At 40.6% G+C, this 23,761-nt stretch overlaps 1 protein-coding gene across 1 annotated transcript in view; it reads left to right on the top strand.

Moving 5' to 3' along the window:
* Positions 1-23,761, top strand: part of CHCHD3 (coiled-coil-helix-coiled-coil-helix domain containing 3) — a 449,808-nt gene that overhangs the window by 339,392 nt on the left and 86,655 nt on the right. The window contains exon 6 of the mRNA XM_030216571.1: positions 15,869-15,939. Coding sequence (XP_030072431.1) covers positions 15,869-15,939 — 71 coding nt within the window. The remainder of the gene's footprint in view (positions 1-15,868; positions 15,940-23,761) is intronic.

The following is a 23,761-nucleotide window of genomic DNA, read 5'->3' as shown; positions in this document are numbered from 1 at the left end:
TTAAATCGCAAGAGGTTTGTGAAAAATTACAAGAGGACCTTACAAGACTGGGAGACTGGACATCCAAATGGCTAATGATGTTTAATGTGAGCAAGTGCAAAGTGATGCATGTGGGAAAGAGGAACCCGAACTGTATCTAAGTAGTAATGCAAGGTTCCACATTAGGAGTCACAGACTAGAAAAGGGATCTAGGTGTCATCATTGGTGATACATTGAAACCCACTGCTCAGTGTGCGGCGGCAGCTAAGAAAGCAAATAGAATGTTAGCTATTATTAAGAAAGGAATAGAAAACAAAAATGAGGATGTACAGCGCTGCGTACGTTTAGTAGCGTTTTAGAAATAAGAAGTAGTAGTAGTAGTTATAATGCCATTGTATTGCGCCATGGTGCGATTGCACATAGTAAATAACGGCAGATAAAGACCTGTACGGTCCATGGTATGTGATACTTTATATGTATATCTGGATTGTCCTTGCCATTTTCAGGGCACAGATTATAGAAGTCTGCCCAGCACTGTTCTTGTACTAAAATTTCTGAAGCTAATGTCGAAGCCCCTTGAATAGACATGGATGGGCTGGAGTACAAAATTTTAGTCACGATCAGGGCATAGACTGTAGAAGTCTGCCCAGCACTTGTTTTGCTTCCCAATTACCAGTGTTGCCACCCAATCTCCGTTAAGGTTCCGTGGATCCATTCCTTCTAAACAGGACTCCTTGCGTTTATCCCACGCACTTCGAATACTGTGTGCAGTTCTGGTCACCGCATCTCAAAAAAGGTATAGTGGAATTAGAAAAGGTACAGAGAAGGGTGACAAAAATGATAAAGGGGATGGGTCGATTCCCTGTGAGGAAAGGCTAAAGCGGCTAGGGCTCTTCAACCTGGAGAAAAGACAGCTGAGAGGAGATATGATAGAGGTCTATAAAGTAATGAGTTGAATTAAACAGGTAGACGTTAAACGATTGTTTACTGTTTCCAAAAATACTAAGATTAGGGGGCACGCAATGAAGCTACAAAGTAGTAAATTTAAAACGAATCATTGAAAATATTTCTTCACTCAACGTGTGATTAAACTCTGGAATTCGTTGGCAGAGAATGTGGTAAAAACAGCTTAGCGGGGTTTAAAAAAGGGTTGGATAGCTTCCTAAAAGAAAAGTCCATAAGCCATTATTAAAATGGACCTGGGAAAATCCACTGCTTATTTCTAGGATACCAAAAGATATACACAGAGTGTGTGAATGCAAATATATTACCCCTAAGGGCTATTTGACTAAGGTGAGGAAGAGTCTCATATGTAATCCACGATAAGAATACTTTCATTCAACAAGTGAATCAATTCTTCGTGTTCATGTCTTAATCATTGACTCAGCCTCCACCATCCTAACTATACTACCAAAGCAGCGACTTACACAAAATTCTCTCTATATTAATTAATGTACACTGCACTTATCTTAGGCAGGTTGGTGCGCTCTTAAACCCCGACAGGTCCCCGTTTCGTATTCACTTTATCAAGGGGAAGTGCCACCAATTCTGTCGATACAAAAGAGAAAGAGAAAAAAAGAGGGTGAAGTCACCTACGCATTAAACACAGCCCTCTTGTTATAACCTATCTCAATATTTGCATTTTTTAACTTTTTAACTATATTTGCTGATGGCTTACCCGATTACTGCCCCAGACATGTATGTGTGCTGTCTTGTTATAATAAATCAAAATGGCGACGGCATCTTTTTATTATTACTCACGGCAGGAAACAGCTGATGGTATCACGCTGACCCTCCGTGTGTAGTGTATCTCTTAAAGGAGTAATCACTTATTAAAGCTGCCTTAAGAAACCGTAATTTACAAAAACTGATTTGAGAAAAACTAATTTATAAAAAAGCTAATTTAATTTAAGGAAAACAACTACGACGAACCCTGGAAAACATCATGGAGGGAACCTAAAGAGAACCTTGGGGGAACCTTGAAAGAGGTGTATCAAAAGAAACTGCCCCATTGAATATAAGTGTTTAAACCTGTAGGTTCTATTGTACCCAATGTAAAAATCCAAAATGTTTCACGCTGGAAGACTCTTCTATTGAAATCACCACCTCTCTTCAGGGGGGATACTTGCTCAATTACCATACACTTTAGATCTTCTATGGTGTGCTTGTGGGACACCCAATGTTGGACTAGGGGTGCCCCTAAGTTCTGAGCGTTTATACGTGATCAGTGTTCAATCAATCTTTCATGTAAAGATCTGACTGATTTTCCAATATAGTATTTGCCACATGGACATACAATGTAGTAAATAATACCCACTGAGCGGCAAGTGGTACACCCCTTCAATATAAATGTTTTATCATTACAGGTAAAACTTGTGCCTTCAATGGTTGCCGGATATGTTTTACAGTGAGATTTCATACATTTGTAATGTCCTGTAAGTGTATCATCACTACTGTTACTTGATATAATAGGTGAAACAGCAGGGCTCAGGATCTCCTTAAGATTTTTGGAACGTGAAAATGCAGTTCTTATTTTGTAATCCGCAAATATGGGATGAGATCTAATAATGTCCCAGTGTCTTCTAACTATGCCTGCTGTTACTTCGTATCTTGTGACAAACGTCATAATGTGGTCATCATGCTTTTGTTGTTGTGTACCATGGAGTAACAAATCTCTATTGTTGTATTTTGCCCTGGTATATGCTCGTTTGATTACTTTGCGTGGGTAATTTCTTTGTAATAGTTTAGCACCAAATTCCTCTGAATGTATTTTATAATCCTCATCTGTGGTACAGATGCGCTTGAAGCGCAGGAATTGAGAAAATGGAAGACTCTGTCTTAATGCCTTGGGATGGCAGCTGCCAAACTCCAGGAACGTGTTTCGGTCCGTACTTTTGGTAAACACTTTGGTAACAAACTGTTTGCTAGATACATTGATTGAGCCACTGATGGAACTCCTGTACCAGTTTCTTATATGAACTGGCAGAGTTGGCGCTATGTAATAACTTTTCAGTTCTCAGGAAGTCATCTACATGCAAAAATCCGGTGTGGCGGTGGGAGCTACTTTCGCACCCACCCTAGCCAATTTATACATGGCATGGTTTGAAAAGAAATGGCTGCATGTCTCTCCCTTTAAAGAACATCTGGGCATCTGGAGGCGCTATATCGATGATATCTTCGTAATCTGGTATGGTAGCGCAGAAGAATTACAGCAGTTCCATCAGTGGCTCAATCAATGTCACACCAGGATTCAGTTCACTTTAACTTGGTCGAATGACAAGATACATTTTTTAGATGTGGAGATTCTTCTATCTAGCAAACAGTTTGTTACCAAAGTGTTTACCAAAAGTACGGACCGAAACACGTTCCTGGAGTTTGGCAGCTGCCATCCCAAGGCATTAAGACAGAGTCTTCCATTTTCTCAATTCCTGCGCTTCAAGCGCATCTGTACCACAGATGAGGATTATAAAATACATTCAGAGGAATTTGGTGCTAAACTATTACAAAGAAATTACCCACGCAAAGTAATCAAACGAGCATATACCAGGGCAAAATACAACAATAGAGATTTGTTACTCCATGGTACACAACAACAAAAGCATGATGACCACATTATGACGTTTGTCACAAGATACGAAGTAACAGCAGGCATAGTTAGAAGACACTGGGACATTATTAGATCTCATCCCATATTTGCGGATTACAAAATAAGAACTGCATTTTCACGTTCCAAAAATCTTAAGGAGATCCTGAGCCCTGCTGTTTCACCTATTATATCAAGTAACAGTAGTGATGATACACTTACAGGACATTACAAATGTATGAAATCTCGCTGTAAAACATGTCCGGCAACCATTGAAGGCACAAGTTTTACCTGTAATGATAAAACATTTATATTGAAGGGGTGTACTACTTGCCGCTCAGTGGGTATTATTTACTACATTGTATGTCCATGTGGCAAATACTATATTGGAAACTCAGTCAGATCTTTACATGAAAGATTGATTGAACACCAATCACGTATAAACGCTCAGAACTTAGGGGCACCCCTAGTCCAACATTGGGTGTCCCACAAGCACACCATAGAAGATCTAAAGTGTATGGTGATTGAGCAAGTATCCCCCCTGAAGAGAGGTGGTGATTTCAATAGAAGAGTCTTACAGCGTGAAACATTTTGGATTTTTACATTGGGTACAATAGAACCTACAGGTTTAAACACTTATATTCAATGGGGCAGTTTCTTTTGATACACCTCTTTCAAGGTTCCCCCAAGGTTCTCTTTAGGTTCCCTCCATGATGTTTTCCAGGGTTCGTCGTAGTTGTTTTCCTTAAATTAAATTAGCTTTTTTATAAATTAGTTTTTCTCAAATCAGTTTTTGTAAATTACGGTTTCTTAAGGCAGCTTTAATAAGTGATTACTCCTTTAAGAGATACACTACACACGGAGGGTCAGCGTGATACCATCAGCTGTTTCCTGCCGTGAGTAATAATAAAAAGATGCCGTCGCCTTTTTGATTTATTATAACAAGACAGCACACATACATGTCTGGGGCAGTAATCGGGTAAGCCATCAGCAAATATAGTTAAAAAGTTAAAAAATGCAAATATTGAGATAGGTTATAACAAGAGGGCTGTGTTTAATGCGTAGGTGACTTCACCCTCTTTTTTTCTCTTTCTCTTTTGTATCGACAGAATTGGTGGCACTCCCCCTTGATAAAGTGAATACGAAACGGGGACCTGTCGGGGTTTAAGAGCGCACCAACCTGCCTAAGATAAGTGCAGTGTACATTAATTAATATATAGAGAATTTTGTGTAAGTCGCTGCTTTGGTAGTATAGTTAGGATGGTGGAGGCTGAGTCAATGATTAAGACATGAACACGAAGAATTGATTCACTTGTTGAATGAAAGTATTCTTATCGTGGATTACATATGAGACTCTTCCTCACCTTAGTCAAATAGCCCTTAGGGGTAATATATTTGCATTCACACACTCTGTGTATATCTTTTGGTATTTTGTATTACGGGACAGAGTGACGGTCCACAATCATTTAACAGGTATTTCTAGGATAAGCAGCATAAAATGAATTGTATTTTTTTGGGATCTTGCCAGTTACTTGTGACCTGGATTGGCCACTGTTGGAAATAGGATGCTGGACTTGATGGACCTTCGGTCTGTGCCAGTATGACAATACTTATATACTTATCTAGGTGTTATTGTAGGCACTGAAATTTTCTGCCTAATGTGCTGCAGCAGCCAAAAAAAGCAAACAGAATGCTAGGAATTATTAGGAGAGGGATGATAATTAAGACAAAATAATATTATAATGCCTCTGTATCATTCCATGATGTGACCTCACTTTGAGTATTTCATTATTATTATTACATTTGTACCCCGCGCTTTCCCACTCATGGCAGGCTCAATGCGGCTTACATATTATATACAGGTACTTATTTGTACCTGGGGCAATGGAGGGTTAAGTGACTTGCCCAGAGTCACAAGGAGTTGCCTGTGCCTGCAGTGGGAATCGAACCCAGTTCCCCAGGACCAAAGTCCACCACTCTAACCACTAGGCCACTCCTCCACTTCATGTAGTTCTAGTCACAGTATCCCAAGAAAGATGTTGCTGAATTAAAAAAGGTTCAAAGAAGGGCGAACATCATGATAAAGGGAATGGAACTCCTCTCATGTGAGGAAAGGCTAAAGAGGTTAGGGCTCTTCAGCTTGGAAAAGAGATGGCTTAGGGGAGATATGATTGAGGACTATAAAATCTTGAGTGGTATAGAACAAGTAGAAGTGAATCGATTTGTGACTCTTTCAAAAACGTACAAAGACTAGGGGACAGTCAATGAAGTTACATGGAAATATTTTTAAATGAAATTTGAAGAAATATTTTGTCACTCAACAAATAGTTAAGTTCTGGAACTCATTGCTGGAAGATGTTGTTACAGCAGTTAACGTGTCTGGGATTAAAAAGGATTTGGACAAGTTCCTGGAGGAAAAGTCCATAGTCCGCTATTGTGACAGACATGGGACAGCTACTGCTTGCCCTGGGATTGGTAGCATGGAATCCTACTGCTATTTGGTTTTCTGCCAGGTACTTGTGACCTGCATTGGCCACTGTTCGAAACAGGATACTGGGCTAGATGGACCATTGGTCTGACACAGGCTAATTCTTATGTTCTTATGTTAAACTCTGACAGTTCCTCCTCTTCTGTCCTGCCTAGAGCCACTAAGAGTTTCATTATAACAGCTTTTGTTGCGATTTGAGTCACCAGTCAGGATATTGGCTCATGTGCCCAGCACTAAAGATGCCTCTGAATAGTTGCCACATGCAATTTAGTGATTATGCAGTAGTAGTATGTTGACAATAAATACGTAATGATATGTGTGTACTATGAACGCTACATTTTAGTGGTGCTCTAAAAAATTCTTTGCATCGTCTGTGAAGTGCTGTTATAGTGTATAGCTCCCAAAGTGTTTTACCCAAGGCCAGAGAGAAAAATCAGTGGCAGAGGAGAGTCTTTTTACATATGTCCCAGGCTGATTTATGACTCCTGGTAAAGTGCTTTAACTACTGTTCTGTTTTCCCTCTATTCCAAGCTGCATTAGACAATAAAATTGTTAGGTATCTACAACTTTGTATCTCTGCTTCTAGATATAAATATCTCTGTATGTTGTGAGACACACACACACACACATACACATACATAACAGGCTTTACTATGGTTCAGTTGCTTTCTAACCTCATGTTACCTCTGTAGAGAAGATAAGCAAAGGTCACTGCAGCACACCATTAAGATCGATACTATTTGTCATAGTGGTATGTGGTGCTAGATACTACTATACTTTGTTTTATCATATCAGAGTAATATTACAGTTTGAGGTGGGGAGGATGTTAGAATCTGGTCTCACAATACAAACAGATGTTTGCATTTTGACTGCAACAAATCATGTTTAATCCAACACCATGTACCTGGGGCACTACAATATTAAAAACATGATTGCTTTTCCTGACCTCTCTATTGTGTAATCAACGCGAAAGCTGAAAACAGTATTTCCAGTGTAAATGGCCTCTATGTAAAGTGTAAGACGATGTTGAAAGTGTATATGCGGAAGGCCAGCGTTACAAACGGAGGGGACAATATTCAGTAGACCCATATAGGTGCAAAGAACACAGATACCTTTACCATATGTATTTTGTAGTACTACTTTGCACCTGCTGTTTGTATATGTGGTCAAAAGGGAGGGGATGGGGTAAAATAGTACACCTTGGGGCCCTTTCACAAAGGCACATAAGGGCCTACATGCATCAATTGCGCAGTGCACACCAGATCGACATTACTGCCCAGCTACCACATGCCCCAGGTGGTAATTCTGAATTTGGCACGTGCCGAAAACGTTAGACAATATTTTTTATTTTCTACTGCATGGCGCTTACCCGGTGATAAACAGCAGTGGGCTTGCGCAGCATTCCTATTTCCCACTGCTCTGGTAGCATATGAGACCTTACCGCTAAGTCAATGGGTGACGATAAGGTCTCGGGCCAAAAATGGACTTTCGCTGGTTTTTATTTTGCTGCACGTCCATTTTCCGGCCCCTTAAAAAAGGCCATTTTTCCAGGCTGCAGTAAAAACTGGCCCGGCGCACACCCAAAAGACATCCTCACACTTCTGCAGGCCACTTTTTGCCGCGGCTTAGTAAAAGGGGCCCCTAGTTTTTTGGCTGTCAAATCTACATGCGCTGTTTTCTCTCTCCCCCCCCCCCCCCCCCCCCCCCCCCCAACTCCACACCTCACCTAGACACACAGCCTTGTAATCTGCTTAAAACTGTGTGCTCGGGAACCCCATGCATATTAGCCATTCCAAGGAAGGTGCATTTACCAGGTAAATGCCTTTTGCAAATTCTTGGCATTAGGTGAGTTACAGAAATGATGTTTTCCTGTAACTGATGAAGGTCTACAAAATACTTAGTGGTGTAGAGCAGGTAAACGCAAATCGATTTACTCTTTTAAAAAGTACAAGGACTATGAGGAAACTCAAGGAAGTTACATGGTATTACTTGTAAAACAACCATGAGGAAATATTTTTTCACTCAATAAATAGTTAAGCTCTGGAACTTGTTGCCAGAGGATGTGGTTTCAATGGTTAGTGTATCTGGGTTTAAAAAAGGTTTGGACAAATTCCTGAAGGAAAAGTCTATAGTCTGCTATGGAGACAGACATAGGGAAAACCACTGCAGGTCTCTGGGATCAGTAGCATGAATCTTGCTATCTGGGATTCTGTCAGATAATTGTGACCTGAATTGGCCACTGCTGGAAGCAGGATACTGGGCTAGAAGGAGCATTGGTCTGACCCAGTATGGCTGTTCTTATGTTCTTAGATATGAAGTGTCAGTTATTCTTATGTAGTGCAATCACTGACCTGAGATCTAGATCAGCTTATTAAATATTTTGAATTAAATATGTTATATGTAGATAAACTGAACATTCAAATAAGTTTGTGTTCATGCAAGGGGAAAACATGTCATTTGTAATAAAATATTAGGGAATAACATGAGAAGAATCCCAAAGCCTTTTTTGATATGACAAATGGATGCATGACAGCTGAAGCCTGTATTTGGATTAAACTTCAGATTGCACAGCGGTTTATCTGATCATTCAGCCACAATTTAAAAGAAAAGAAAGAAAAATGAAATGAGTGCACTCTGAATATTGTCTTTGTGTCATAACAGTGCCTTCTCTGCCTGAAAATGATAAAAAATGACTATTGATCCTTACAACTGTTGTGTTCATCTTTATTGATCAGGCAGAAGAAAGATAAATTGCAGCCTAAATAAGATTATAGCAAATGTTAGCATCGTTGGGGCAGTAGGTTGATAGAGCTCCATTTATCATCTCAAATGGTGACCTGTCCACTCTCACGCCAGAGTCAGTCTGCTGTCAGATTGTATAGCTATTGATTTTATCTGCTGCTGAGAAATCTAGATATGACTGTCACAGATGCAAATATGCAAAAGGTTTGTTACTGTGAACAGATTTCATTTTCACTTAGAAACCCAGAGTAGCAATGTTAGAAAAAATTAGATTGGATGAAAAGTCAGATCTCTGTGAACAAGATGAAAAGCCAAAGTATTGACCCATCAGGAGAGAACAAATTGTCACACGGTACATGGTCCTGTACGTTCAGTAAGAGAGATTTGTATTTACTGGGGTCAGTTTATATTTGTAGTAGCATCTGATGTCTCTGCATTGGTTTACATACATTCCAACAAAATATTGCCGTTGGTTACATGAGTTTTTTTCCTTTGCTAAGGATGGGGTTATTTTTAGAGTTGCAATGTGCTTTTATAGCATTATGGTGCTTATTTTCGAAGCATATGGACATTTCAAAAGGCCGAAGTAGACATCCATGTATTTGAAACATACAAGTATTGATTTTGCAAAGATAGAAATGGGACGTCCAATACTGCAGTACATCCAAATAGCAAGGGGGCATGTTATGGGTGGGATTAAGGAGGGCCTGAAGTATGGACATTCGAGTGATTACTGAAGGGGAAGAAACATCTATGTATGTCTAAGAAGAAGGCTGTCCTTATTTCGACCTCAGGCACGTCTAGGGTACAAGAAGGTGCCCTGATTGAGCAGCTGTTCATTGGAGGGACAAAGAACAAAATTACTGAACATATAGACAAGTATGTTTTAATGGGACAGAATCACCATGAATGCAGCCAAGAGAAATTTTGTCTCGCCAATTTGCTGCATGTTTTTTTAAGGCATAAATAAACGTGGATAAAGGTGAGCCAGTTGATGTAGTATATCTAGATTTTCAGACAGCTTTTGACAAAGTCTAGTAATTAGAGATGCTTGAAACTATTAAAAAGCCATGGAATAGGAGGCAATGTTATGTTGTGAACTGGTAACTGGTAAAAGATAGAAAACAGAGAATAGGGTTAAATGGATCTGTACTGGAACTAGTGCTTATTAACATATTTATGAATGATCGGGAAATGGGAATAATGGGTGAGGTGATCAAATTTGCAAATGACATAAAATTAATGAAAGCTGTTAAATCATTTGTGCATTTTGAGAAATTGTAGGATGGCCTTGGGAGGCAGGAGACCTGGGCACATCCAAAAGGCAAATGAGATTTAATGTGGACAACATGAAAAGCTTTGCATTAGAGCAAGGGACACACAACATAGTAACATAGTAGATGACGGCAGAAAAAGACCTGCGCGGTCCATCCAGTCTGCCCAACAAGATAAACTCACATGTGCTACTTTTTGTGTATACCTTACCTTGATTTGTCACACAACAGTATCCTTTTCCCTCTCCTATTTGCCACTAAGAATAAATGATAATATAATTGGATAATAAAATTAGACAGTGTAACTACAAGATATTATTTGTAGATGATATCCTCTTTAAGATGCCAAACTCCTAAAGTTTGTTAGAGGACATTATATATGACTAGTAAAAAAGGCCCCCTTCGTACAGAAATGAAACGGGCGCTAGCAAAGTTTTCCTCGGAGTGTGTATGTTTGGGAGAGTGAGTGTGTGACAGAGAGTGAATGTGCGCGCGTGTGTGTGTGTGTGTGTGACAGAGGGAGAGTGAGACTGGGTGCGAGTGTGTGTGTGAGAATGAGAGTATGTGCAAGGGTCTCCCCCCCCCCGGTCTGTCTCCCAGTTGCAGGGGGGATTCCCCCCTCCCTCCCAGTTCCAGGGGGGTTCCCCCCGTCCCTTTTTCCCAGTTGCAGGGTCCCCCCCCTCCCAGTTGCAGGGTCTGTCTGTGTCCCCTCTCCTTTTGTCCTCAATTTAAAAACGACAATGTGAAGCAGCAGCTCCTAGGTTTGCTTGTTTTTGAGTGTATAGCAATGACGGCTGCGTGGGAGAGTTGAAACAGAGATTAACCAATGGGCTTCCTTCCTTACCGTACAGTTGCTTGGGTCACTTCCACTCCTGTGTATTAAACGTCCTGAAGCATGTCATAGGTTTGCTTCTTTTGTTTTCAGTGAATGGGATGACGGCTGCGCTGGAGTCATAGCCAGTGCTGTTTCCTCCCCCCCTCCCCCCGCTTCCGAGTCGCCAGTGGTCCTCGACCCCGAGCCCTCACCCGCCTCCTGCACATTGGACACTCGCCGCAGCCATTTGCTCGCCGTGTTGCCGCCCTCCCTCTTCGTCCTGTGCGAGAGTGTGAACCTGGCCTCTCTCCTGCTTTCGGCTACTGATTGGCTCCTTGAATGTGCTCCGCCCTCAACGTCATTACGTTTGACGCGAGGGCGGGGCCCACATCTGCTGCTACAGAGCTTCGAACAAACGAACTGGCTTCATTGACGTCAATGGTCAATGGAACGTTGAGAGTGCTTTTTATGTCCAGATGGGGCGTGGCCTAGGGCGCAGATGGGCGTGGCTGAGTGCGGGAGTCCGAATAGCCTAGGTCAGGAGCCACAGTTGGAGAGAGGTGAGCTTCAGAACGTCTGAGGGGGATTCAGAATGTCTGAGGGGGATTTTATTTATATAGATTATATATGCGAGAACGTTCTTTGGGAAGATCTCAGGATTCAAAGTGAATATGGCAAAGCCTGAAATTTTGAATATAAATCTAATGGATGAAGAAGTTTCTATTTAGATGATCCAAAACCTTTATTAGATATCTAGGGATTAACATAACTACAGACCTAGAAGACTCTATGAAAAATATTACCCATCATTAATACAGGAATTTATGAGGGAACTAGATTATTGGGAGGGCCTAAACTTTTCCTGAGTAGGAAGAGCAAATACAGTGAAGATGATGATGCTACCAGAATGTATTTACCTGGTAAGGGCTTTAAATTTAAGAATCCCGAAGAACTTCTTCCAGAAACTACACTGGAAAGTGTTCCTATATATCTATGAAAGCATCTCAGAATCTATAGAGAGAATTTGTCTAAAGTCTAAAGTCGAAGGGGGATATGGGTGTACCAAACATTCAGCTGTTCTATCAGGCTGCACAGTTGAGTGAGCTTTTAGAATGAAATGCGCAGGAGTATAAACAGTGGGTATGTCTAGAGCAAGAGGTGGTTAGGTCCTACCCTTTATGGGATTTCTCCTAGAAAGTGGGTAAAAGCTTGAAAATTGGGCTGTGAGACAAAGGCCTCAGGTCATTGATACAGTTTGTTTGGGGGCGGGGTGAATCCTGGAATACAATGACTTACTAAAGAATATGAATTGTAAGGAAGGGAGTTGATCTAGCATAACAAAGTTAAGCATTTTTTGTGGCAAAGAGCCCCCAAATAGATCTGGAGGAATCTCCAGTATCTATGCTGCTTTAAGGGTCAATATGACCAGACACTCCTGTTTATAAAAAAAAAAGTGGGAGGAGGATTAGAGAGAACCCTAGAAAAGAGAGAATACTAAGCAACCTATAAATCTTTAACTTAATAACATATATACTGTAGCAACTCTCTCAAAGAGTAGTGGCCACATAAGTACATAAGTATTGCCATACTGGGACAGACCAAAGGTCCATCAAGCCCAGCATTCTGTTTCCAACAGTGGCCAATCCAGGTCACAAATACCTGTCAAGATCCCCAAAAAAGTACAAAACATTTTATGGAAACAAAATGAAGTGCTGCCGATCAGTCATGTATTGTGTAAACTGGACCATATTTATTTAATGTCTAAGCTTACAGCTCAATGTCAGAATAAGTTGAGCAGCTTCTTGAAAGTTTGAGATTCTTTTCGGAAGTGGAATATGACATTAGAAGTAGAGAGGTGTGGTAGCCGTGTTAGTCCACTCTTAGAGCACATTTCCACAATAGAGGGACACCAAACAGACCGGAATACAGTCTTAAACAAAAGAACACTTATTTCACCCCACAGGAGGGACAAAACTACAAGCTGGATAATTACATAGAAAGTTTCAGACATAGGGTTAAATCACAACTCTCCAACAAACAAAAAAGAATTCTGTACAATCTTACCCCACCAGAAAGAGCGGCCATAAGAACTCTACAAACTAACAAACGCATTATCATCAAACCCGCAGACAAAGGAGGCGCAGTGGTAATTATGGACACACAAAAATACATTGAAGAGGGACACAGACAGCTCTCAGACAACAAATACTACAGGAAACTAACAGAGGACCCCACACAGGATTATACAAAGCAGCTAAAAGATCTTATCAGAACATTTCCTACACAAGCACAGCCACATCTGAAGAAACTCATACCAAACCAGCTTTCTATGGGCACATTCTACATGTTACCCAAAATCCACAAACCTGGAAACCCGGGCAGACCAATCATATCAGGTATTGGCACGCTCATGTAGGAAATATCTGGACTCATAGAGGGAATTCTGAAACCTCTTGTGCACAAAACTAACAGCTTCATACAAGACACCACAGACTTTCTGAATAAATTGAAAAATATCAAACAATTACCACCAAACACCCTTCTGGTCACGATGGATGTAGAATCACTATACAGCAACATTCCACATGCGGATGGCATAGCTGCATGTGGAAGACTCCTAAAAAAATCCACACTGGACCATCAATACTCACCAGAAACTATTACAAAATTAATCAAATTCATTTTAACTCACAACTTCTTTCCTCTTTAACAATGATATCTATCTACAAATAATGGGCACCAGGACAGCACCCCAATATGCCGTCCTTTTTATGGCTGAGCTGGAAGACACATTTCTGAATACATACCAGACCAAACCTCTAAAATACTACCGGTACATCGATGACATTTTTATGATTTGGACGGAGGGGGAAGAAACTCTGAAACAATTTTACTATTCCTTCAATACATACCATCCTACAATCAGATTCAAAATTGACTACTCCCCAGAAAAAGTCAATTTTTGGACACCACAGTCTCAATCAGTGATGGCTGTATACAAACATCTATATACAAGAAACCTACAGACAGATGCAGCTACCTCCACAACTCCAGCTTCCACCCTTCACATACAAAAAGATCCATTATTTACAGCCAAGCCACAAGATACCACCGTATCTGCTCGGACCCAGAGGATAGAGACAGACACCTCCCGCATGTGGTGGACACTTGGAATGTCCTCCCGCGGGAGGTGGTGGAGATGAAAACGGTAACGGAATTCAAACATGCGTGGGATATGCATAAAGGAATCCTGTGCAGAAGGAATGGATCCTCAGAAGCTTAGCTGAAATTGGGTGGCGGAGCAGGTGGGGGGAAGAGGGGTTGGTGGTTGGGAGGCTAGGATAGGGGAGGACAGACTTATACGGTCTGTACCAGAGCCGGTGATGGGAGGCGGGACTGGTGGTTGGGAGGCGGGAAATACTGCTGGGCAGACTTATACGGTCTGTGCCTTGAAAAAGACAGGTACAATTTCAAGGTAAGGTACAAATTCAAGGTAAGGTATACACATATGAGTTTATCTTGGGCAGACTGGATGGACCATGCAGGTCTTTTTCTGCCGTCATCTACTATGTTACCTTGAAACCCTGACTGCATCCTTCAAACAGAAAGGCTACAACCCCAAAATAATCTCCAAGAATATTGCCTCCTCCCTCAAAACACCCAGGGAAAATCTGCTACAGTACAAAGAAAAAAAAGCCACAGACAGAATTCCCCTTGTAGTGAAATACATCCCAGAGCTGGAGAAACTGAGGAAAATCATAAGAGACCTACAGCCACTACTTCAGGAAGATGAATTACTGAAAGAGATATTCCCATCCCCACCAGTGCTGGCTTTCCGACAGCCACCAAATTTAAAACACAAGCTGATCAGAAGTAAACTTCCAACACAGACGGAAAAAGAAAAGGGCTCGTTTCCGTGTAACACAGCCAGCTGCAAACTATGCCAAAACATTTCACAAGACCCCACAGTCATTCACAAAGGAAAAATATTCAACATAAAGGACTATTTTACATGCTCATCTTCCAATGTGGTATATATCATTCAGTGTAAAAAATGTAACGAAGGATGCTATATTGGAGAAACAGGCCAGATGCTTAAGACAAGATTCAATCTACACAGACATCACATGAAAATAGCCGGTGCCAGTCAGGCCCCCACCCCTGTGGGCCAACACTTCACAAGACCAGAACACTGCACCAGTGATTTCACAGTAAGAATACTGAAAGGTAGTTTTAAAACAATACAGGAACGTAAGACCTTTGAAATAAGAATGATTGAATATTTTGACACCCAACAAACAGGACTTAATAAAGATCTGGGTTTTCTAACTCATTATAAAACATAAAGCTGTATTTCTCTGTTTATTTCTCTGTTTATTACCCTCCTCTCACCTACCAACACCCATCCTGTTAGAATATCAATGAAATGCTTTGATGTCCCCATGCATACCCCCACCCTCCCACTCTGTCAGACTGTCAAAGTAATGCTTTGATATTTCTCTTATATATACTATCTGCTACCACATTTGCTTATTTCCGATCTGAGGAAGAAGGGCAACCTTCGAAAGCTAATCAAGAAATATATTAAGTTATGTCCAATAAAAAAGGTATCATCTTATTTTCTTTTCCATGTTTTATTTTGTTTGATTTCTATTGATAACATTAGAAGTAGAAATACTGTTGCATTGAGCCCAGACTGTTGATGGAGTGGAATTGAGTGTTGTGCAGTGTCTGAGCTGGAAGATGTGCGTTACAAGGAGGGGGGTAAGGAACAATGGCGGGAGTGGAGCTTATGAATAGGGAGTGTTCTTAGCTTGTTCTTTGTTTAGAGGTTAAATTGTGATGTAGAAAGTTATAGAAGAACAATTGGAAATGGTTGAAATTTGAATAAAAAGACATCTGAAAAAAAAAAATGGGAATACCTTAGATTGTATTTGTGATCCATCCTCATCTTTAGGGATTACATTGTATTTTTGTGTTTTTTTCAGAGTGATCAGTTCTACAAACTCACTACAGAACAGTACCAGAAGGCTGCTACTGATGTGGAGACCAAGTTCAAGTAAGACCTGTTTTGCTTTGGGGTAATTAAATAAACCATTAATGGAGGGAAGTTGTGCAATTATATATCCTTATATAACATATGAAACTTGGATCATTTAAAACTGTATGGTGCAGACTAGCTGGTGAAATCTGATTTGGAAAGGATTTTATCAACAGCAGTCTACAATGTAAACTGCAAATTTACATTATCTAGGAAAAGGTTAAAAGAATCCTGAAGTAGGGAACTATAAAACTGCTTATATTGATGGAGTACCATGAGCCCCTGTTATCTTGATCAGAATTTGGTTTTGTGTATTTGTTTCATGTAAGAACTGCAGAGATAAGTGTTTCTGACACCTGCTAGTGTCAAGTGATTTGGATAAGAAGATGCTCTGAAGGAGTTTTAAAAAAGGAGGGAATACAATAAATCTCCTGAATAGTTTTCTGTTTTTGTTTTTTCTTTTTTTTTTTTCATTTCAGTTGTAAGTTGCAAGATTTTTAGTGTGATTTGCTGCTTCTGAAAGACCTTCTCTAGCTGCCAGTTCAGCGAGCATAATTTAAGGTTTGTACTATTCTATTTAGGTTGTTGGCTGGTGAGAGTGTAGACTATTTATGGAGGCTGTTGGTTTTATATGCCCCAAATGGGAGCTACATCGGAATGCCAGCTGCACCAGAAAATTGGTAATTTCTTCTTTCTTGCTAGACAGGTTGCCCATCACAAGATATGCTGCATTTTCATTCATTGGAACTTTGCTGTGGAGCTGTGTATTTCTCTAAGGATGGAATCCTGTTATTCTTCACTTACAAAATATCTGCAAGCATGTTGGGGTTGTTTTTTTTTTAATTTGGGGGGGGGCAGGCTTTTGGAATGCCTAGAAATTGTGTGGCCTGGAAGTTTTGCAATGTACATCTGTGCCATTGTTAATCACATTTTTGTACTTGATGAGTGTTTATGCTGTGATCCATCTAGGACCCTTTGGTGGATATGACAGGCTATAAAAACAATAAATGAAATTAAGTGGAGCATACAGTACCTTGCAAAGGTCTTCACAGCTTTATACTTTTTTTCATATTTTGCTATCAAAAAATACAATTTTAAATGTATTAGATAAGGAGTTTGGTTCACTGATTTACATAGCAAAGCAAACCCAAATTAACTCCATTTCCAAAAATTGCCAAAATTGTAATCTTCCAGTCTGGTTGCTGTCATGAGGTATGTTTCCCAATAGAGCCTTAGTTAGGTTTTTTGGACATTTTTACATGACCATATCTATAATGAATACTCATAATGGTGCCTACAATGTGTAGAGCCCAACTATGATCCTTGGTATTGTAACTTATGTTCACATATGTCAAAGTTTGGCTGCTGAAATATCTGCACTGGAATAATGGGCAGCCTGGATGGTCCAATTGGTTTTTTCTTGCTATCATCTACTATAGTACTTAGAAAACATTTTTGAACCCCAAGTATAGTAAAGAGAATTACACGTTCTTACCATAATACCTTTGCTTATTGAAATCCGATTTGTCTTAAAACAAATCTGTGGGGGTTTTTTTTAGCCACTGTAATGTATTATGTATTTTTTATTTTATTTTTGTTACATTTGTACCCCGCACTTTCCCACTCATGGCAGGCTCAATGCGGCGGGCAATGGAGGGTTAAGTGACTTGCCCACAGTCACAAGGAGCTGCCTGTTCCGGGAATCGAACTCAGTTCCTCAGTTCCCCAGGACCAAAGTCCACCACCCTAACCACTAGGCCACTCCTCCACAATGAGGTCAATGTTCAGCTATGCTGTGAACATATAATTTGAAATGTCTAATGTATACATTTTTCAAATCATAACAGCTATTCAGTGATGCTGTTTGCTAAGATTGCACTGCTGAATATTTATGTATAACTTGAAGTATCTAAATTAGATACATTTGAACTTATACCTGCAATTTTTGCAGGACATCTAGGTATATAACCTATATGTTTAGCAGCTGAATTTTATCACTTAGACATGTGAAGCTATATTTAAAGAAAAATGAAGTTGAGATGTCTAGGTCAGAATGTCGCAAGTTCTGCTAGTATTTGAGAACAGGATCTGGGGACATAAAGCCTGTTCTGAAGTAGATGAAGAAATTAACACTTCTGCACTGGTTACGTGTGGCAGGAACATCCATTTTTGAAACATATATGTCTAAAATATCAGCTGTCAAAACAGGCACATAAATGTTTATTTGCTGCACATAAGCATTTATGGTATGTAATAGCTTTATAAACGTTTGTAAGCCACAACATTAAAACAGTTTTGTTAGCCGTTTTAGAAGCATAAATGTTTATTTTTCTTGAAGCTGTTAGACAGCCTGATATCCCTTGTAAGTTTTGCTTTTGGGACGGGACATCAGGCACTGTGGATTAAGGGAGTGACCTACCCTAATCCCTCCAATGGAGCATTTTTCTGCTACCTAGATGTCCCAAGTAGCTGGTACAAACCCATCATTGATCACTTTAGACAAAGACCCTCTGAAATGAGGGATATACGTTTATTATGTAGGCCACCCTAGTCTGGTCCAAGGCACGCCCAGACTACACCCCCTTGCCAAATGCAACATAGTTGTCTTTGTACATTTTTTCAATTTTAGACGTGTATATCCCTGCTTTGTAAAATGAGGACATAGATGTGTATGCAATGTAAATGTCTAAATGCCGGTTTATACAGCTGAAACTGGAATAGCACTTGTAAAATAAACACCATAAAATAGATATCTAGTGGCACTGCTCGTAAAATGGCCTAAATTTTGCCCGATTTTGGGGTTGCTATCTTTCACTATATAGCAATTCACTGTATATGGTCAAAATTATCTGTTCAAGTGCCACATAGCTGCTTTTGAACGTTGATCTCAATAAGACAACAGTGCACTCCATTTAAGTGCATGTCGGATAAGCGCATGCTCTGTTTAACTGCATGCTGTACTTCGGTCCCGTTTTTAGCGCCATCAATTTCTATGAGGACAAACCGGTTTAGCGCACCACTGATAAGTGCAAGATTCGCTTATATGCTTGATTTAAGACCATTCCTCTGCAGGAAAGACTCCGCATAAGCGCACACGCGGAATATGTAAGCTGATTGGCGCGTGACAAAGGGGTGGTAAATTTGAAATCTCGTTGGTTAACTGCCACGTGTAGAAGAAGCGAAAGCATGTTGTTAGAGTGTACACTGAAGTTGGAGTCGTCGCACGACTATAAGACTTTAACACTGGCTGAACGAATAGAAGTTCTTAAAAAATTAGAAAACAAACAAAGTCAAGCATCTATTGCTAAAGAATATGGTGTCAATCCCAGTCAAATTTCACGTATCTTGAAACAGAAAGACCAGCTTCTGGAAGACTGGCAAAACAATACAAATCCACACTGGAAACGAAAACGGGCGGGAAAAGCTGAGGAGGTAGAAGATGCTTTTCTTCGGTGGTTTTCTCAAGTCAGGAGCAGACAGTTTCCTGTCAGTGGTCCACTGCTTATGGAGAAAGCTAATCAGCTAGCTGAAGGTCTTGGACTAACTGAATTCAAAGCCATGATTGGAAAGATGGAAGGAGAGGAACAACATAAAATTCAAGAAACAGCATGGTGAAAAACAAGGTGCTGAAAATTGGGTTGTTTCAGTTCTTCCTACCATCTTGAACGACTTTGCACCTCATGACGTTTTCAATGCTGACGAAAACGGTCTCTACTGGCGAGCGATTCCTGATAGAACACTTGCATTCAAACAAGCCGAAACTACAGGAAGTAAAACGTCGAAGGACCGACTTACGATCCTCCTTTGCTGCAATATGGATGGGAGTGAGAAGTTGGAACCACTCGTCATTGGAAAGAGCAAACAGCCCCGTTGCTTCAAGAATGTTAAGCGACTTCCTGTGTCATACGAGGTTAACGCAAATTCATGGATGACTGGGGAAATTTGGAAGCAGTGGCTAAAGAAGTTAGACACTAGAATGTGGGCACAAAAGCATCAGATTTTGTTGCTTTGTGATAATTGTGCTGCACACAGTGATGATGTCAGGCTGTCTAACGTCAAGGTGTTCTTCCTGCCACCAAGCACTACCTCTCTGATCCAATCTATGGATCAGGGCATAATATCCAATTTCAAAAAACATTATCGGGCTCTTGTGCTACGTCATCTGATGAGCGTTAATGGATGACCAGACTGGCAAGGATAAACGTGCTGTTGAACTGGCTCGTAATCTATCACTGTTGGATTCCCTACATATGCAGAAAGAAGCCTGGAATCATGTTACACAGGCAACCATTGTGAACTGTTACAAGCGGACAAGCTTTGTTAGGGATGTGGAGAGGGACGAAACAGATGCAGCTGTTGCAAACGTGTCAGATGAACAGGATGTTGACTTCCCAGCCGGTGTTACTGAAGAGGAGTTTCATCACTACATAGCTGTTGATTACGATCTACAAACAGCTGACGACAGCACTGATGTCGAGATATGTACCTACACATAGGCAACGGCTGATGATGAAAAATGATGAAATGAGCAGCGAGGCACATGCTGACGAAATTCAACAACCTCCTGTCATTGGAGAGTCTCAACACCGTGCGGGCCTATCTGGAGGCCACTGGATGTCAGGCTATGACAGTTTTTACCGTCTGGCAGGCGTAGTCTATGGAACTCACAGACACAAGAGTGTACAGAGGACTATGACTGATTCAAGTAAGCCTAACGTCAGTTAACGGAGACTGTATACTATACTTATAATAAACAGCTTCTTTGGGTCACAATGGTTAAGTGCATGCTCTAGTTAACTGTATGTATTTCTTTGGTCCCAGACCCTTGCACTTAAGTGGAATGCATTACCTACAGACCTGAAAGCAATCAAAGAAACATCTATCTTTCGAAAATCTCTGAAAACATTCTTCTTCAACAAGGCCTACAATAAGAACATATAACCTCACTAAGTCCACTCAACTATGAACACACACCTTCCATAACTACCCTAACAACTCTCTTCCTTCTTCCCTCTCCCCTTCCTTAATCGCTACACATTACTAACTGTATCCGATATCCTGCTATGACAATGTTATCAAATCTATGTAAGCCACATTGAGCCTGCAAATAGGTGGGGGAATGTGGGATACAAATGCAATAAATAATAATAATAAACAGTGTGTCAAATAGTATGTGAACCCCTAGTTTCCTGACCTCTATAAACTGGATCTGAAAATCAGGTGTGTAAGTAGTTTGATAGCAAGTAAAATACCCTGCAGAGTAAACTTGCATAACTGTTTGGATATTTGGTCATGAATAAAGGTTTAAAAGATTTTAAGTTTGGACTTCACCATAAAAGTTAGTGGGAAATTTCAGAAGACCTACAAAAAAAGTAAATGATAAACTAAACATCCATCGACTATCATAGAACATTGCTACCTGCCTCAGGCTTGTGAAGAGCATTTGGATGACCAACTAGGCATTTAGAATAATATTGTCGGGACAGATGAGTAAAAAATTGAGGGCTTCTTTTACAAAGCCGCACTACCTATTCTCGGTGCAGCAAATGAGAGGATTCCTATGGGCTTCCTCTCATTTGCTGCACAGGAATCGCTAGTGTGGCTTTGTAAAAGAAGCCCTGAACTTAATTGGTACAGTAGATATTTTTCTGTCCCTGAAAGTCTCAAAATTAAAAAAAAAAACTGAAGTGGAATTTGAACATGGGTCCCTTGGTTCCTAGTCTACAGCACTAACCATTATACTGTTATTCAGACCTTTATTCTTCTCTGTTAAGAATGTCCGTAATACCTGAAGCTGTCATAGAGCCTGATCTACTGAACGCCTCTGGAGGAAATCTCGCACCCATTCAGATTTCCTTCACTTTCCAGTATCATCTTTATGCTGATGACACCCAGCTGTATCTCTCCACACCAGACATCACCGCAGAGACCCAGGCCAAGGTATCGGCCTGCTTATCCGACATTGCTGCATGGATGTCCAACCGCCACCTGAAACTGAACATGGCCAAGACCGAGCTTATCATCTTTCCACCAAAACCCACTTCTCCTCTTCCTCCGCTCTCGATCTCAGTTGATAACACCCTCATCCTCCCCGTCTCATCCGCCCGCAACCTCGGAGTCAACTTTGACTCCTCCCTCTCCTTCTCTGCGCATATCCAGCAGACTGCCAAGACCTGTCGCTTCTTCCTCTTCAACATCAGCAAAATTCGCCCTTTCCTATCTGAGCACACCACCTGAACTCTCATCCACGTTCTCATTACCTCTCGCCTTGACTACTGCAACCTACTCCTCACTGGCCTCCCCCATAACCATCTATCCCCCCTTCAATCCGTTCAGAACTCTGCTGCACGTCTTATATTCCGCCAGAACCGATATACTCATATCACCCCTCACCTCAGATCACTGGCTTCCAATCAGATACCGCATTCAGTTCAAGCTTCTCCTTCTTACCTACAAATGCACCCAGTCTGCAGCCCCTCATTACCTCTCTACCCTCATCTCCCCTTACATTCCCGCCGAAACCTCCGCTCACAGGACAAATCCCTTCTCTCGGTACCTTTCTCCACCACCACCAACTCCAGGCTCCGCCCATTCTGCCTCGCGTCACCCTATGCTTGGAATAAACTTCCTGAGCCCTTACGCCAAGCCCCCTCCCTACCCAACTTCAAATCCTTACTCAAAGCCCACCTCTTCAATGTTGCTTTCGGCACCTAACCTTTATACCTTTCAGGAAATCTAGAATGCCCCAATTTGATGACCCCTACTTGACTAACTGTACATTTGTCCTTTAGATTGTAAGCTCTTTGAGCAGGAACTGTCTTTCTATGTAAATTGTACAGCGCTGCATAACCCTAGTAGTGCTTTAGAAATGTTAAATAGTAGTAGTAGTAGTAGTAGATATCCCGTACCAGTTTCACATTCAGGAGAGTGGGAAGGGGACAGCAACCACTGGTGGATTAAGGAGGTGCTCTGCCTTAACCCCTCCAATGGAGGTCTACTCTGTCAGAGCGCCTTTCTATAACCTGGACATGACAAGTACTAGGTTCAAACGACTTCCATCTTTTTAGATTTGCACGTCCCTTCCCCTTCTGTGATTGGAGATAGATATCCATATTTTGGGCCCTCCCTTGTCCCATCCAAAACACACCCAGACCATGCCCCCTTGCCATATGGATGTACTACAGCATTAGACGTCCAATATGCATCAGGGCCCAGAGATTTGTACTTCACATTTCTATTTTACTGTTGTATTTTATTTCTTTCCAAAAGATTTATTGACAGATTTGTAAAATATATTAAGTATATTAATGAATAGTAAAAAGGCTGCATACATTAATTTAATACTATTATTATTATGTAGATGATATGCAACTGATCATTCTATTATCTAATGGGGATTCCAATGATTTAAATAATATACAATTGTGTCTAAATGAAATCTCAGATTGGCTAACAAAGAAATAGAAATGGGTCAGAAAAATGTATTAAGATATACAATAGGTCTCCTAATCCTTCAGCTGTCCACCCAGGGATCCAATGGTTTAGTTCATTAACTTCAGTTCACTGAGCTTTGATGAAGCTAGATAAATTTATTGATATACCTTGGGAGAAAAGCCTTAATATCCCAATTTGTTTTAACCCTAGGCTTAAAGTGGATAAGTAGTGATAAACTTGGCCATTTGTCAATGAAAAGGAATATGATCAGTGGCATCTATTTGATGCTGGTAAATGATTGTTCATGATTTTTATATTAAATTTAGGGGCCTTTTTACTAATGTGTAGTAAAGTGTTTTTACTTACTGCAAATTAGATGCAAAAATTAATGCATAGTATTTCAAAA

Source organism: Microcaecilia unicolor, chromosome 10, assembly GCF_901765095.1.
Source record: "Microcaecilia unicolor chromosome 10, aMicUni1.1, whole genome shotgun sequence".
Classification (NCBI taxonomy): Eukaryota; Metazoa; Chordata; class Amphibia; order Gymnophiona; family Siphonopidae; genus Microcaecilia; species Microcaecilia unicolor.
This window is presented reverse-complemented; position numbering and strand designations above follow the sequence as displayed.